This window comes from Salmo salar, chromosome ssa02, assembly GCF_905237065.1.
Source record: "Salmo salar chromosome ssa02, Ssal_v3.1, whole genome shotgun sequence".
In the NCBI taxonomy this organism is placed as follows: domain Eukaryota; kingdom Metazoa; phylum Chordata; class Actinopteri; order Salmoniformes; family Salmonidae; genus Salmo; species Salmo salar.
In genome coordinates this window covers 14,717,368-14,730,792 of record NC_059443.1, presented here as the reverse complement: position 1 = coordinate 14,730,792, position 13,425 = coordinate 14,717,368, and the positions used below count along the sequence as shown (strand labels likewise).

The window sequence follows — 13,425 nt, the reverse complement described above, 5'->3', positions numbered from 1 at the left end:
GTTCTGGACGTTCTCGCCTCAGCAGCATCCACTGACCTGATTGTACTACAGAAGAGTTACAAGCTGTTAGTGATAGTGTCCTGTCCTCCCAGGCTGTTGGCCTGGTGTAGGATCAGATGGGGTCCTGTGGTGGTGGTGGTGAGGTTTTAATGGGTGTTGGGTTAGTTGGTAGGGAAATTCTTCACAGCGCAATGAATTAATAATGCAGAATAGTAGGCTGACAAACAGCCAAACAGTAGGTGGCGGCAAAAAAACACTAGTAGGTTGTAGTCTGCCATAAAACCTTTAAGAAGAAGACCCTTAGAATTAGTTTTGACCCGGAAGTGATTACGATAAAAAAAATATTTTCAATGACAATAGAACATGTGTTTATGAACATTTTAACAGCTTTTTTTGCGTAAATCATTTACAGAGAAATGGCTTCTCCGAACCATAGCCCGGGTGTAGAAGGGGCCGTCAGGGTAGCGGCTTCGCCAGCAGGTAAAACTCAGACGTTGGTGTTGGTTTCTAGCCTGGCCGGGCTCCGCGGTAAGAAGAGACCTGCTAACACCGCCACCTCTCCTGCTGTACTGGCCAGTGGGAACAACAGCAAGAAGAAGAAATTTCAGCCCATCGCAAACCCGACACAAGCACAGGTAGTTTCCCCGAAGTTAGCTAGTTAGTTAGTTAGCTAGCTAACTAGAAAGCTACTACATACGCAGAGGAATAGACAGACCAATTAAAATGTTGATCTGATTTCGATGATACAGTACCAATCATTTTGTTGGTCCTGGTAAGGGGACCAACAAAAAATACAGTTAAATCAAATTGTATTTGTCACATGCGCCGAATACAACAGGTGTAGACCTTACAGTGAAATGATTACTTACAAGCCCTTAACCAACAATGCTTTAAGAAGTTAAGTAAAAAATTTAAAATAAAGTAACAAATAATTAAACAGCAGCAGTAAAATAACAATATCAAAATAATAAATACATATCAAGTAACAATATACAGGGGGTATCGGTACAGAGTCAATGTGTGGGGGCACCGGTTAGTTGAGGTAATATGTACATGTAGGTAGAGGTAAAGTGACTATGCATAGATAATAAACAGAGAGTAGCAGCAGCGTAAAAGAGAGGTCTGGGTAGCCCTTTGATTAGCTGTTCAGGAGTCTTATGGCTTGGGGGTAGAAGCTGTTAAGAAGCCTTTTGGACCTAGACTTGAGGTAGCAGAGAGAACAGTCAATGACTAAGGTGCCCGGTTAAAGCCTCACTTCACCACTTTTTAACCTCGTATTCATCATCTTCAGATCAGTCCCAGTGAAAACTATGATCTGCAGTCAAAAACTCTAATCTCTTTTGTTTTTCTAAACACCAAAGATCACTCAAAAAACTTGAAAAGTAGGGAGATTACATAATGGTTGTAATGCTGGCTGCACTTTGTCCAAACTGGTTGATCTAGCTAGTTATGTAACAGCTGAGCTGTCCCCTGGGCCAAGTTCAGTTGCCAAACAACGTTGCAGATAGAAATGCCATGAATAGAGCCTACGTGATCACTTATTTTCCATGTCAGAGAGGCATGTTGTATAAACATAGCATATTTCTATCTAAACGTTCCAAAACGTTGTATTCTGCTAAACTGACCCTGTAGGTGACTGCAGTGGAGGCGGTGTCTGAGGGAAAGGCAGTGGGTGTGTCTGACGCTGTAGGTCCAGCCACAACGGAACCAGCAGCCAAACCCCTGCCCTTCAAAGACCCGATATTTGTGGTGAGCAGACTGGGGGGGACACTTGTGAAATGATAACTGGTTGATTGAGCATTTTCTGTCTTTCCCTCACTTGTCTTCGCCTCACTCGTCTCTCCCCCCTTTTTACTCTACAGCATTCAGGGATAGGGGGAGCTGCAGCAGGAAAAAAGAACCGGACCTGGAAAAACCTGAAACAGATCCTGGCAGTGGAACGGACTCTACCCTGGAAGATCAATGACCCCAATTGTGAGTGGGTCTGACTTTGTGTGTGAAAGATGTTTTGGGTCAATGTTTCTGCTTTGAAAGATGTTTCCAGTGAAAATGAATACACATTTTGGGGATTTTAACAGAAGGCCGTGTAACAATAAGCTGCTTCTCTGCGCAGTGTTACACCTGACCTGATTCTTTCTGAGCTTTCTCTGATTGCCTGAGTTTGACCTTTGAGCCTGCTGTGTTCAGACTACAGCATCGATGCCCCTCCCTCCCTGAAGCCAGCCAAGAAATACTCAGACATCTCTGGACTCCCTGTGAGTATCTCTCTCTCTCTCTCTCTCTCACACACACACACACACACACACACACACACACACACACACACACACACACTACACACACACACACACACACAGTCTTCACACACACACAGTCTTCACACATGTTTATAGACACCCTATGAGCTGTTGTCATTTTGTATGTGTCAGGTGAACTACACACACACTCACTCTGCATTATGCTATGTGTCCATGTGTCAGGCGAACTACACTGACCCCCAGACCAAGCTGAGGTTCACGTCATCTGAGGAGTTCTCCTTCCTGCGCCTGCTCCCCACTGACGCCGTCACCGGTTACCTGGCGCTACGCAAGGCCACCTGCATTGTACCCTGACCGCAAGGCCTGCTGGGAGATGGGAGTTCAGCCTGTGGCTGTCCTGGCCTGGGAGGGACATTGACCATTAGGGGGAACAATGTCTAGGAGGTGTCTGAGACTCTCTGGGAGAGGGACCAACAGGGACTGTCACAGAGAGAGGGACCCAATGGACACCTTGGGCCCCCTTTCGACAACAAGGGAAGCGCCTCTAGTGTCGAGACTATCACTCCCAATCTGGCTGATGTCATGATGGGGATGTCTACACAGACCTTTTGAGCTGGCTACTGTCTACACAGACCTTTTGAGCTAGCTACTGTCTACACAGACCTTTTGAGCTGGCTACTGTCTACACAGACCTTTTGAGCTGGCTACTGTCTACACAGACCTTTTGAGCTGGCTACTGTCTACACAGACCTTTTGAGCTGGCTACTGTCTACACAGAGCTTTTGAGCTGGCTACTGTCTACACAGACCTTTTGAGCTGGCTACTGTCTACACAGAGCTTTAGAGCTGGCTACTGTCTACACAGACCTTTTGAGCTGGCTACTGTCTACACAGAGCTTTTGAGCTGGCTACTGTCTACACAGACCTGAGTTGGCTGTCTACAGGAAAAACAATCAAGTGAATAACTTGACCTTCCTATGATGATTGCTCCTTGATCTGTCTGAAATCATATTTCTGTTTGTCATGTTGCTGTATGATGATAGTGTTGCTACTTGTTTTATCTGCCCTCTGTAAGATAACACCGCAACACTCAACATATTGTTACCTGTTTTTAATTTATTTAAAAAACAAAATACTTATCATCCTTACTGGACAAACTAGTTGTGCCACATTCTGTAATCACTCTGTACTACCACCTGCTGTAAGGAGATTTGACAGCTTTAAAAGATGACTTTCTCTTTAGGATGCAGTTCTTTTTTGTCTTGGGAGCAAGATGGGGAGATGAGGTAGAGAAGAGACTTCCTAACGTATTTTCTGGGGCTGGGCTAGCTGGCTAACTGTAGAGAGCAACAGTCCAATGGCTGCTGCTGTGTGACAACAGGTGCTACCGGCCTCAGGGTCACAAATCAGCGTGGCCAAAATAAGTCAGGCCCCAGCGAGAATTGAACTCGCGACCCCTGGTTTACAAGACCAGTGCTCTAACCACTGAGCTATGGAGCCTTACTTGTATAGCAACTCAGAGACTAGGCTATTTAATACCACACCCCTACTGGCTACAATGCAGATGCCACACTTCAGTAATATGTCAGACTCCTTGTATAAACACAAGTAACGATAGCTGCCGGTATCATCCCACAAAGCCTTCAGAACAGCGATTGTAAATGATATCAAGTGAGTACCACATTGAGATATACTAAGACCCAAGACAGGGTTTAGGCTCATCAATGAGTTTGGCAGAAAGAAGATTACACCGAGCTACCCAGAGAGACAAGATTATGCTTGTACTGGATCTCTGCTTGTGTCTTTCTGTGTAGATCTGTTATCGTTCAGTCTAGTTTGAACTGTGAACTGTGTTTGACCATTCACAGAAAGCTTTGAGGATGAAATTATTGACTGGGCCAGGAAAAACAAACAAGATTTCAAAGGGTTTATCAAAAAGCCAATAGAAGAAGACTGGATTTATCCTGACTTCTGAGTTCTAAATAGAAAAATACAGTAGATGTGACAGTGCCTCCTGGTGGTATAAAGTGGTTAAAACAGGATTATAAACTGGTTCAAGTCCTGAATGCTGATTGACTGACAGCCATGTTATATCAGACCATATACCACTGGTATGATAAAACATGTATTTTCACTGCTCGAGTTACTTTGGTAACCAGTTTATAATAGCAATAAGGCACCTTGGTGGTTGTGGGATATGGCCAATATACCACGGCTAAGGGCTGTATCCAGGCACTCTGCGTTGTCGCGCATAAGAACAGCTCTTAGCCGTGGTATATTGGCCATATGCCACACCTCCTTGTGCCTTATTGCTTAAATATAGTGCTTAGTTCACCAGAGGAGTCCTCTACTCTCCTGGGGCCTCATTTACAAACGTTGCTAGGCACAAAAAGCGTACGTCACTTTCTAAGCAAACTTTGGGATTCATAAAAAACTAATTTGACAGGAGAATGTGCGGTCCTCCATGGACACTTTGGCCCATATGTACGCACATAAACTGGAGAAAGGAGAAACTGCGACTCCGATGGCAGAAGGATGAAACTCGAGAACCGCTTTGAAATTGATACCATTGTGTAAAATAAATCAAAATATTACCTCTCACGTATGATATGAAGAGTTCCCTGGAGTTCACACACACACAAAAAAAACACGATGTATGATAAATACAAACGGAGATATGTTTTTGCAAAAGAACCCCTCATGTTGTCCAGTTTAATTGGGAATCAGATTTAATTGGATCTGTAATTATTAAACAATACATGCATGTTATGAAATGTATTCTAATAAGGTGAAGAGTAGGACAAATTATCTTTAAACTGATGCCCGTTTACGATGCTTCAGTCAGGCAGATACGAGTGCACAGTTTCATACACTGCTCAAAAAAATAAAGGGAACACTTAAACAACACAATGTAACTCCAAGTCAATCACACTTCTGTGAAATCAAACTGTCCACTTAGGAAGCAACACTGATTGACAATAAATTTCACATGCTGTTGTGCAAATGGAATAGACAACAGGTGGAAATTATAGGCAATTAGCAAGACACCCCCAATAAAGGAGTGGTTCTGCAGGTGGGGACCACACACCACTTCTCAGTTCCTATGCATCCTGGCTGATGTTTTGGTCACTTTTGAATGCTGGCGGTGCTTTCACTCTAGTGGTAGCATGAGACGGAGTCTACAACCCACACAAGTGGCTCAGGTAGTGCAGCTCATCCAGGATGGCACATCAATGCGAGCTGTGGCAAGAAGGTTTGCTGTGTCTGTCAGCGTAGTGTCCAGAGCATGGAGGCACTACCAGGAGACAGGCCAGTACATCAGGAGACGTGGAGGAGGCCGTAGGAGGGCAACAACCCAGCAGCAGGACCGCTACCTCCGCCTTTGTGCAAGGAGGAGCACTGCCAGAGCCCTGCAAAATGACCTCCAGCAGGCCACAAATGTGCATGTGTCAGCTCAAACGGTCAGAAACAGACTCCATGAGGGTGGTATGAGGGCCCGACGTCCACAGGTGGGGGTTGTGCTTACAGCCCAACACCGTGCAGGATGTTTGGCATTTGCCAGAGAACACCAAGATTGGCAAATTCGCCACTGGCGCCCTGTGCTCTTCACAGATGAAAGCAGGTTCACACTGAGCACGTGACAGACGTGACAGAGTCTGGAGATGCCGTGGAGAACGTTCTGCTGCCTGCAACATCCTCCAGCATGACCGGTTTGGTGGTGGGTCAGTCATGGTGTGGGGTGGCATTTCTTTGGGGGGCCGCACAGCCCTCCATGTGCTCGCCAGAGGTAGCCTGACTGCCATTAGGTACCGAGATGAGATCCTCAGACGCCTTGTGAGACCATTTGCTGGTGCGATTGGCCCTGGGTTCCTCCTAATGCAAGACAATGCTAGACCTCATGTGGCTGGAGTGTGTCCGCAGTTCCTGCAAGAGGAAGGCATTGATGCTATGGACATGCCCGCCCGTTCCCCAGACCTGAAACCAATTGAGCACATCTGGGACATCATGTCTCGCTCTATCCACCAACGCCACGTTGCACCACAGCCTGTCCAGGAGTTGGCGGATGCTTTAGTCCAGGTCTGGGAGGAGATCCCTCAGGAGACCATCCGCCACCTCATCAGGAGCATGCCCAGGCGTTGTAGGGAGGTCATACAGGCACGTGGAGGCCACACACACTACTGAGCCTCATTTTGACTTGTTTTAAGGACATTACATCAAAGTTGGATCAGCCTGTAGTGTGGTTTTCCACTTTAATGTTGAGTGTGACTCCAAATCCAGACCTCCATGGGTTGATAAATTGGATATCCATTGATTATTTTTGTGTGATTTTGTTGTCAGCACATTCAACTATGTAAAGAAAAAAGTATTTAATAAGATTATTTATTTCATTCAGATCTAGGATGTGTTGTTTAAGTGTTCCCTTTATTTTTTTGAGCAGTATAGTTGAAAGATGTATTTCTTCAATGTTTTGATGGCACCGCTCTCCTCTTGTCCCCCAGAGTATGAGATACGTGAGGTGAGTGGGTCCAGTGCTGGTCCTGCTGTATTCTGTGGAGTGGGCCTGACTCTGGGACTGTTGGGAGTGGCTACCGGAACATTCCTGTACGTCAAAGGACAACAGTTCAACTGAATTGTGACATATATTAAATTTAAAAAATCCTCTTTTGCAGTTGTAGGTTAACAATGGGACAAAGAATTAGTGGCGTACCGCAGTTTCATCTTTTTTGTTGAGGGGGGAAACTGTTAATTGTACACATTTTGCTATGGGGCAAAGAGAAAAATATGCGGTTTTATAATTAATTTCATGCTATTTTACACATTTTGCCCTGAGGCTGAGAGAAAATGTTGAAGTTTAGCAGCTAATTTCCTGTCATTTTTAACATTTTTGCCATGGCTTATGACATGTTCATATGTTATCTGGGGAGGGGGGGCCTGACCTCCAGGGGGTCCCCACCTTTTCTTTTAGAGAGGGGGGGTACGCCAGTGCAAATAATATGAACTACTCTGTAACAGTTCAAATTATTTCCTGTCAATAAAATATTTCATATTTTTTGGGAACAATCAAAGGTATAAATATGCACCCAACCTGAGACGTTCAACAATAGACACATGAATGGATCACATTCATTAATTGTTCCCGTCTTACATTGTACACTGCAAGTGGGTAATTCCCCCTCCGTCATCAATACTTACATGATCACAAACTTGAATGTAATTTCACCATTTACTAACTATCAGTTGTGTGGTAAACAGGAGGAAGTATTTATACAATGTACTGAAACTGTGAGTGAGAATGGGAGAGCATGTCTGAGCTATTGTGGGACCAATACCATAGAAACCCAAACAAGACTAAAGTAGTAGGTTGGTTAATATTTACACACAGTGACAGGAATAAGAGTTTTATTGTATGCAATAATTGGTGTGGGACTTTGCCTGGTGTTAAATCAATAATCATAAACAGGGTTGGGTAGGTTACTTTCTAAATGTAATCCGTTACTAGTCAAGTGTCAATTTGTAATCCGTAGCGTAACTTTTGAATTACCCAAACTAACGGATTACGTTCAGTTACTTTTGCATTACTTTCCCTTTAAGAGGCGTTAGAAAAAGACAAAGGATCCATCCAACACATTTGGTGTGTCATAGTGGTCTCTGACTTGTGGTCAGACTCGCTCAGGCAGACAAACTTAAACTTGCTAAATATTTCAACGCTGAATTGAATGTCATTGAGAAAACAAAGTGTCAATGTATTTTTCACAAACATCCTTTCTGAATTCAAAAGTAATTCAAGAAGTAATCTAGTTTTTCAAAAGAATCTGTAATCTGATTGCAATATTTTAGCTGGTAATGCAATTACACATCAGTCATGAATTGCAGTGCTTTGTGATATGCTTAGCGAGAGAGAGAGAGCATAACGATATAACAAATTACTTCCTGAAAGACTTTAGAGCTGTTTCACTACTGGACTGACATTGGTCCATCCAATCTGATTCCTCATTCTGTTCCGTTATAGACACAGGCCAACATTAACCACATAGAGACATAGAAGGTATCTAACTCTGTTCTCGCTCTGAGAAGTAAACATGTCTGTGCTGAATCTCTCGTCCATCCACCTACTGCTTCTCTTCTCCTCTCTGTCTGGAGTAGGTGAGTAAAAATCTGCTCATGTCCTATAGATGTGATCAGGTTTGACAGGAACCACAGAATGACTTTGAATTGGTCAAGATACACGAAGTCAGTCCAAAGTCTCAGTTATCGTCTTGAGCTTTGCAAAATGACTGCCATTATAGACACTTGTAGTGGTGAGATAAACAACAGGATTAATGTTGACTATGGTCTCTGTACAGAGAGACAAGTGATTGAAGTCCAGTGTGTGAAAAAGTACCCAATTGTGATACATGAGTAAAAATATAGATACCTTTTTAATAGAAAGTTACTCAAGTAAAACAAAGTCACCCAGTAAAATACTACTTCAGTAAAAGTCTAAAAGTATTTGGTTCTAAATATACTTAAGTATCAAAATAAATGTAATTGTTAAAATATGCTTAAGAAGGTAAAGGTATAAATCATTTCAAGTTCCTTATATTATACAAAGCAGACAGCACAATTTTCTTGTTTTTAAAATGTACAGATATCCAGGGGCGCACTCCAACACTCAGACATCATTTACAAATTACGCATTTGTGTTTAGTGAGTCTGCCAGATCAGAGGCAGTAGATGACCACGTGTTCTTTTGATAAGTGCGTGAATTGGACAATTTTTCTGTCCTGCTAAGCATTCAAAATGTAACAAACACTTTTGGGTGTCAGGGAAAATGTATGGAGTGAAAAGTACCTTATTTTCTTTAGGAATGTAGTGAAGTGAAAGTAAAAGTTGTCAAAAAATAAATAGTAAAGTACAGATTCCCCCAAAAACGACTTAAGTAGTATTTTTTAATTATTTTTACTTAAGTACTTTACACACTGTTGAAGTAATAGGGGAAATTGCCACGGGGGATGGGGGGGACATGTCATTTCTTTAAAATAAAAAAAGATGAACACGTCATAAACGATGCCAAAATGTGTCGAATTGCAGGAAATTAGCTTTAACGGTTGACTTTGGGCACGAAAAATGGTCCAACAGAAATGGGGTGTGCCTTTGCTGGTTCATCGCTGTCATTGTGGTCATGTGTGCTGTGACCGACTTAGCTAGTCCGTTAGCTAAGCTAGCCACTTATAGCTTGCCAGTAACTCCAGTATGTGTTGATATAATTTCACAGGATTTGTTTTTGGACGGAAGCTGTAGAGATTGGTAAGAAATGGCACTTCTGTAGCCAAATATCTTATTCATCCATTTTTTGGCAGTTTTTAAGCATTACATGACCTGGTATGATGGTGCGTTGATCAGTTATACAGTTTAAAACTGTTGTTTTTGCAGGGGTTTTTGCCCAAATTTTACTTTTAAAGTAACTGTCCAGTGTTTCCATACATCTATGAAATATGATTTATAATTAATTACAATAAGTGTGAAATCGTTTTCCCTACAGATTTTTTTCCTGTTTTGGAATGGTGTGGGAGTACCCCAACAACAGAATGGTGTGAGCATATACCAATCTTAAAAAATATTCACACGAGTAGACTAATGATTGGCCAGCTCATCCTCCTCAGGAGGATGACATCATCGTCTAGGAGGATGACATCATTGTCTGAGGAAATAGCAAGCATTTTTGAACGGTCTGTTTGAGATACAAGTTTGAGGTGTTTTTTTCCCCTCCAATTCACAAATAGTCCACAAGTACGAGTTAACAGTATGAGTTAACAGAATATTCACTTTTAAAAGTGAGATTTTCACTGGACAGTTACTTTAAAATGGCAACAATTTCTCTCAGCCTCATGGCAAAATGTGTAGAGTAGCAGGAAACCTGCTTTAAAACTGAAGGGAAAAATGTGTAGAATTGCAAGAAATTAGCTTTCAAACTTCAAAATTGTCTCATTCATGACAAAATGTGTAGAATAGCAGTATAAAACTGCACATTTTTCTCTTAGCTGTTTTCCCCCCCCCAAAAATCTGTTTTCCCTAAAAATGATATAAATGTTTTTATTTTGGGGGGAGGGGCCTTCAACTTTCCACTTATACTGTGTTTTCAAAATACCCCTCCAAATATCCCTCAAAATAACCCTCGGGAGGCATAATAAGTCATGTCAAGCTGTGTAGAATAGCAGGAAATGCATTTTAAAATGTCCAAAAACATTGCAGGGGAGGACCCCCCGGACCCTGTCTGCTGTTTGTCCCCCTTCCAATATCTACACCACAATTTCACCCTTGATTTAAGTATATAGTGGCCAGTGTGTCATCCTCTGGGTTCTTGTAATCGTGCACTGATGAAATTGTGCACTAAACATGTTTGTATTTTGATAAAGAATTATTCCATCTCATAATATTTCTATAGACAAAGATGCGTAAAGAGTGAAATCCACAGAATGTATTTGTTTTCTCTGGTCTGTTGATCAGATGATATTATGAAAGAAGAGAAATGAGACCTCCAGATATCATCTTGTTTGTAACTGTTTATTTGACAGATGGCTATTTTGGACACTTTGAGATGAGGTGTCGGTTCAGCTCCGAGGATCCCCGAGATATTGAGTATCTGCTGCAGGTCTACGGCAACAAGAAGTTACTGGGACAATACAACAGCACAACAGAGAAATGTACGGTCTACACACAATGGATGAAGAACTTCACTGAAACGGCCTGCAAAGGCCCTGCTTTTCTGGCCGAAAGGAGAGAAGAAATGAATAAATACTGCAGCAGCAACGTTCCTGTGGTATATGGGTACTTACTAGATAAGGCAGGTAAGTGTATGAGTACATACTCAATGGTAGTGATAAGGAGGAGTACATACTAGATGAGATAGATGAACATCATGAAAAGAGCACGAGGCAAGCCCTGAAGAACCCAGTATGTTCTTCCCTCTCCAGTTGAGCCCTACATCAGGCTGAGATCAGTGGAGTCATTCAGTACCAGACACCCGGCCATGCTCGTGTGCAGTGCCTACGACTTCTACCCCAAACCCATCAGAGTGACGTGGCTGAGGGACGGACAGGAAGTGACCTCAAATGTGACTTCCACAGAGGAGCTGGTCAATGGGGACTGGACCTACCAGATCCACTCGCACCTGGAGTACACACCCACACCTGGAGAGAGAATCACCTGTATGGTGGAGCACTTCAGCCTCACTGAGCCCAAACTGTATGACTGGGGTAAGTGGGTGTGTGGACTTGGAGTGTCTGAATGAGATACGAGTGCTTGGGTGGGAGGCTTTATAAGTCTATTTATTATAAGATGTATGTCTTAATTGTTTGTGTAATTACAGACCCCTCCCTGCCTGGGCCTGAGAGGAATAAGATGGTGATCGGGGCCTGTGGACTGCTGCTGGGGGTGGTCTTTATAGCAGCTGGACTGATCTACTACAGGAAGAAATCTACTGGTGAGGAGACACCGGCTATTCTATGTCAAAACAACCAAATACTTTTCAAGTCCAAATTTGAAATGTAACTTTATCTTTTTCATTCTCTCTCAGAAGGACGAGTGTTGGAGCCGACCATGGCGCTGCCAGAAAGTTATGGCACCATATAGTGGTTCACACCAGTCTGCCTTCTGAAGGTTGTGATCTGAACCCACTTAATTAGTCTGGGTACCAGTCTTTTTAGCTAACATTCCACTCCTCGTAGCCTTTTCCGTGACATATGCCAAGGAGGTCAAGTAGTGGAATGTCAGCTAAAAAGACTGGTACCCAGACTACCACTTAATCATTCCAAGCATAATGTCTTCTGTCTCCCAGGCCTTTTGCATTGGAGGAGAGGAGAGGTTGCAGCCAGAAACTCCCAAGGCCCTTCTATAGGGATCACAATCACGACATTCAGATCAAGAGTTTACCACCGAGTGGCCAACGTGATCAAATCTATGTCCACATCCTGTGCGTCTGAGACGTTAGATCTATGATATGATTTTGTAAGGTATTTTCAGATGTGACAAACAAGATTGGTTTATGGAATTGTTCGTCCTTAGGTTTCGATTCTAATTCTTGTTTTTATTGGCAACTGATGTTATTGTTTACTTGGCTTTGTCTTTTATTAAAATAGTTTTATTTTGCAGTTTTCATTTGTTTGGGCATTTGTTGATAGATTCGCAAGGGGTAGGGTATATTTAACCAATAAGGTCCAAGGAGGTGTGGTATACAGCCAATATACCATGCCAAAGGGCTGTTCTTGTGTACGACACAACGCTGAGTGCCTGGATACAGCCCTTAGCAGTGACATATTGGCCATATACCACAAACCTCCAAGGCGCCTTATTGTTATTATAAACCAGTTACCAACATAAATATTACTGTAAACAAGAAATTGTGCATCATACCTGTAGATCAGGTCACGTTCCACTGCTTAGACGCTGCCAGATCTTACAACACCTAGATAGGTATTTTACCTTTCAGCTAACCACATATGTTATAGCAATTGTCAGTCGATGACACAAGTCGATGGACACAGTCGACAGTCGATGACGTGGCATGCAACCATTGGTTGATGCATGCAACGTCTAAGCAGTGGAAAGCAATCATACTGGCTGATATTCCACGGCTTTCAGCCAATCTGCATCAAGAAGCCAAACTACCCAGTTTATAAATGTCTATATTAGTGAAAGTCGATATAAGGCTATAAGTCAAATTACTTTCTCTCATGCTTTCCCTTCCTTCATGGACACTTAAGCAAAAAAATAAAAATAAATAAATAAGGAAAGCCATTTGAAGTAAACATCCTCCATATTGTTTTCACTCATCCTTTGCTTTCAGATCAGTGCAAATCAAGGAAAGGAGGCTAAGACACAGGAAAGGAGGCTATGCTAGGATACAGGAAAGAAGGCTAGGCTAGGACATAGGGAAGGAGGCTAGGCTAGGTCACAGGAAAGGAAGCTAGGACACAGAGGTCTAGCACCAGCAGACACTCCGTGCCAGAGGATTGGTTTGCGTTCCAGGTCATCTTTTTTTGCAGTCACAGCTTGCTCCCATAAGATTGCTGTATCTTACTCATGTTGTTCCTGATCCTTTCTACAGTCCAGACGTTGTGAGTATGCTCATCTACAAAGCGTGACTGCAAAAAAGATGACATACAAGTTGGAAGACAACTTGAAAGTAA

At 42.7% G+C, this 13,425-nt stretch overlaps 2 protein-coding genes and 1 non-coding gene across 3 annotated transcripts; 2 read left to right on the top strand and 1 right to left on the bottom strand.

The window, feature by feature from the left end:
• The first annotated feature begins 312 nt into the window (after positions 1 to 312).
• LOC106574865 (INO80 complex subunit C) lies at positions 313 to 4,858 on the top strand. The gene is made up of 5 exons (XM_014150986.2): positions 313 to 635; positions 1,633 to 1,749; positions 1,863 to 1,974; positions 2,188 to 2,255; positions 2,481 to 4,858. Exons 1-5 carry the CDS (start codon positions 417 to 419, stop codon positions 2,610 to 2,612), a joined length of 648 nt encoding a protein of 215 aa, XP_014006461.1. The 5' UTR covers positions 313 to 416; the 3' UTR covers positions 2,613 to 4,858.
• On the bottom strand, positions 3,685 to 3,757 carry trnat-ugu (transfer RNA threonine (anticodon UGU)). The gene has a single exon. It is a non-coding gene; the product is annotated as a tRNA-Thr (tRNA).
• A 3,195-nt stretch (positions 4,859 to 8,053) lies between the features above and the next one.
• LOC106586334 (H-2 class II histocompatibility antigen, E-S beta chain) lies at positions 8,054 to 12,390 on the top strand. Its single transcript, XM_045712922.1, has 5 exons — positions 8,054 to 8,401; positions 10,813 to 11,085; positions 11,212 to 11,493; positions 11,607 to 11,720; positions 11,814 to 12,390. Exons 1-5 carry the CDS (start codon positions 8,338 to 8,340, stop codon positions 11,867 to 11,869), a joined length of 789 nt encoding a protein of 262 aa, XP_045568878.1. The 5' UTR covers positions 8,054 to 8,337; the 3' UTR covers positions 11,870 to 12,390.
• The last annotated feature ends 1,035 nt before the right edge of the window (positions 12,391 to 13,425 follow it).

What these genes read in the sequence shown, in the direction of transcription:
- LOC106574865 (XM_014150986.2), top strand. Translation starts at nt 417, where the DNA reads ATGGCTTCTCCGAACCATAGCCCGGGTGTAGAAGGGGCCGTCAGGGTA. An exon ending in TCAAAGACCCGATATTTGTG is followed by an intron (nt 1,750 to 1,862) that starts GTGAGCAGACTG and finishes TTTACTCTACAG; the next exon opens with CATTCAGGGATAGGGGGAGC. An exon ending in GAAGATCAATGACCCCAATT is followed by an intron (nt 1,975 to 2,187) that starts GTGAGTGGGTCT and finishes TGCTGTGTTCAG; the next exon opens with ACTACAGCATCGATGCCCCT.
- LOC106586334 (XM_045712922.1), top strand. Translation starts at nt 8,338, where the DNA reads ATGTCTGTGCTGAATCTCTCGTCCATCCACCTACTGCTTCTCTTCTCC. An exon ending in GTACTTACTAGATAAGGCAG is followed by an intron (nt 11,086 to 11,211) that starts GTAAGTGTATGA and finishes TTCCCTCTCCAG; the next exon opens with TTGAGCCCTACATCAGGCTG. An exon ending in CTACAGGAAGAAATCTACTG is followed by an intron (nt 11,721 to 11,813) that starts GTGAGGAGACAC and finishes ATTCTCTCTCAG; the next exon opens with AAGGACGAGTGTTGGAGCCG.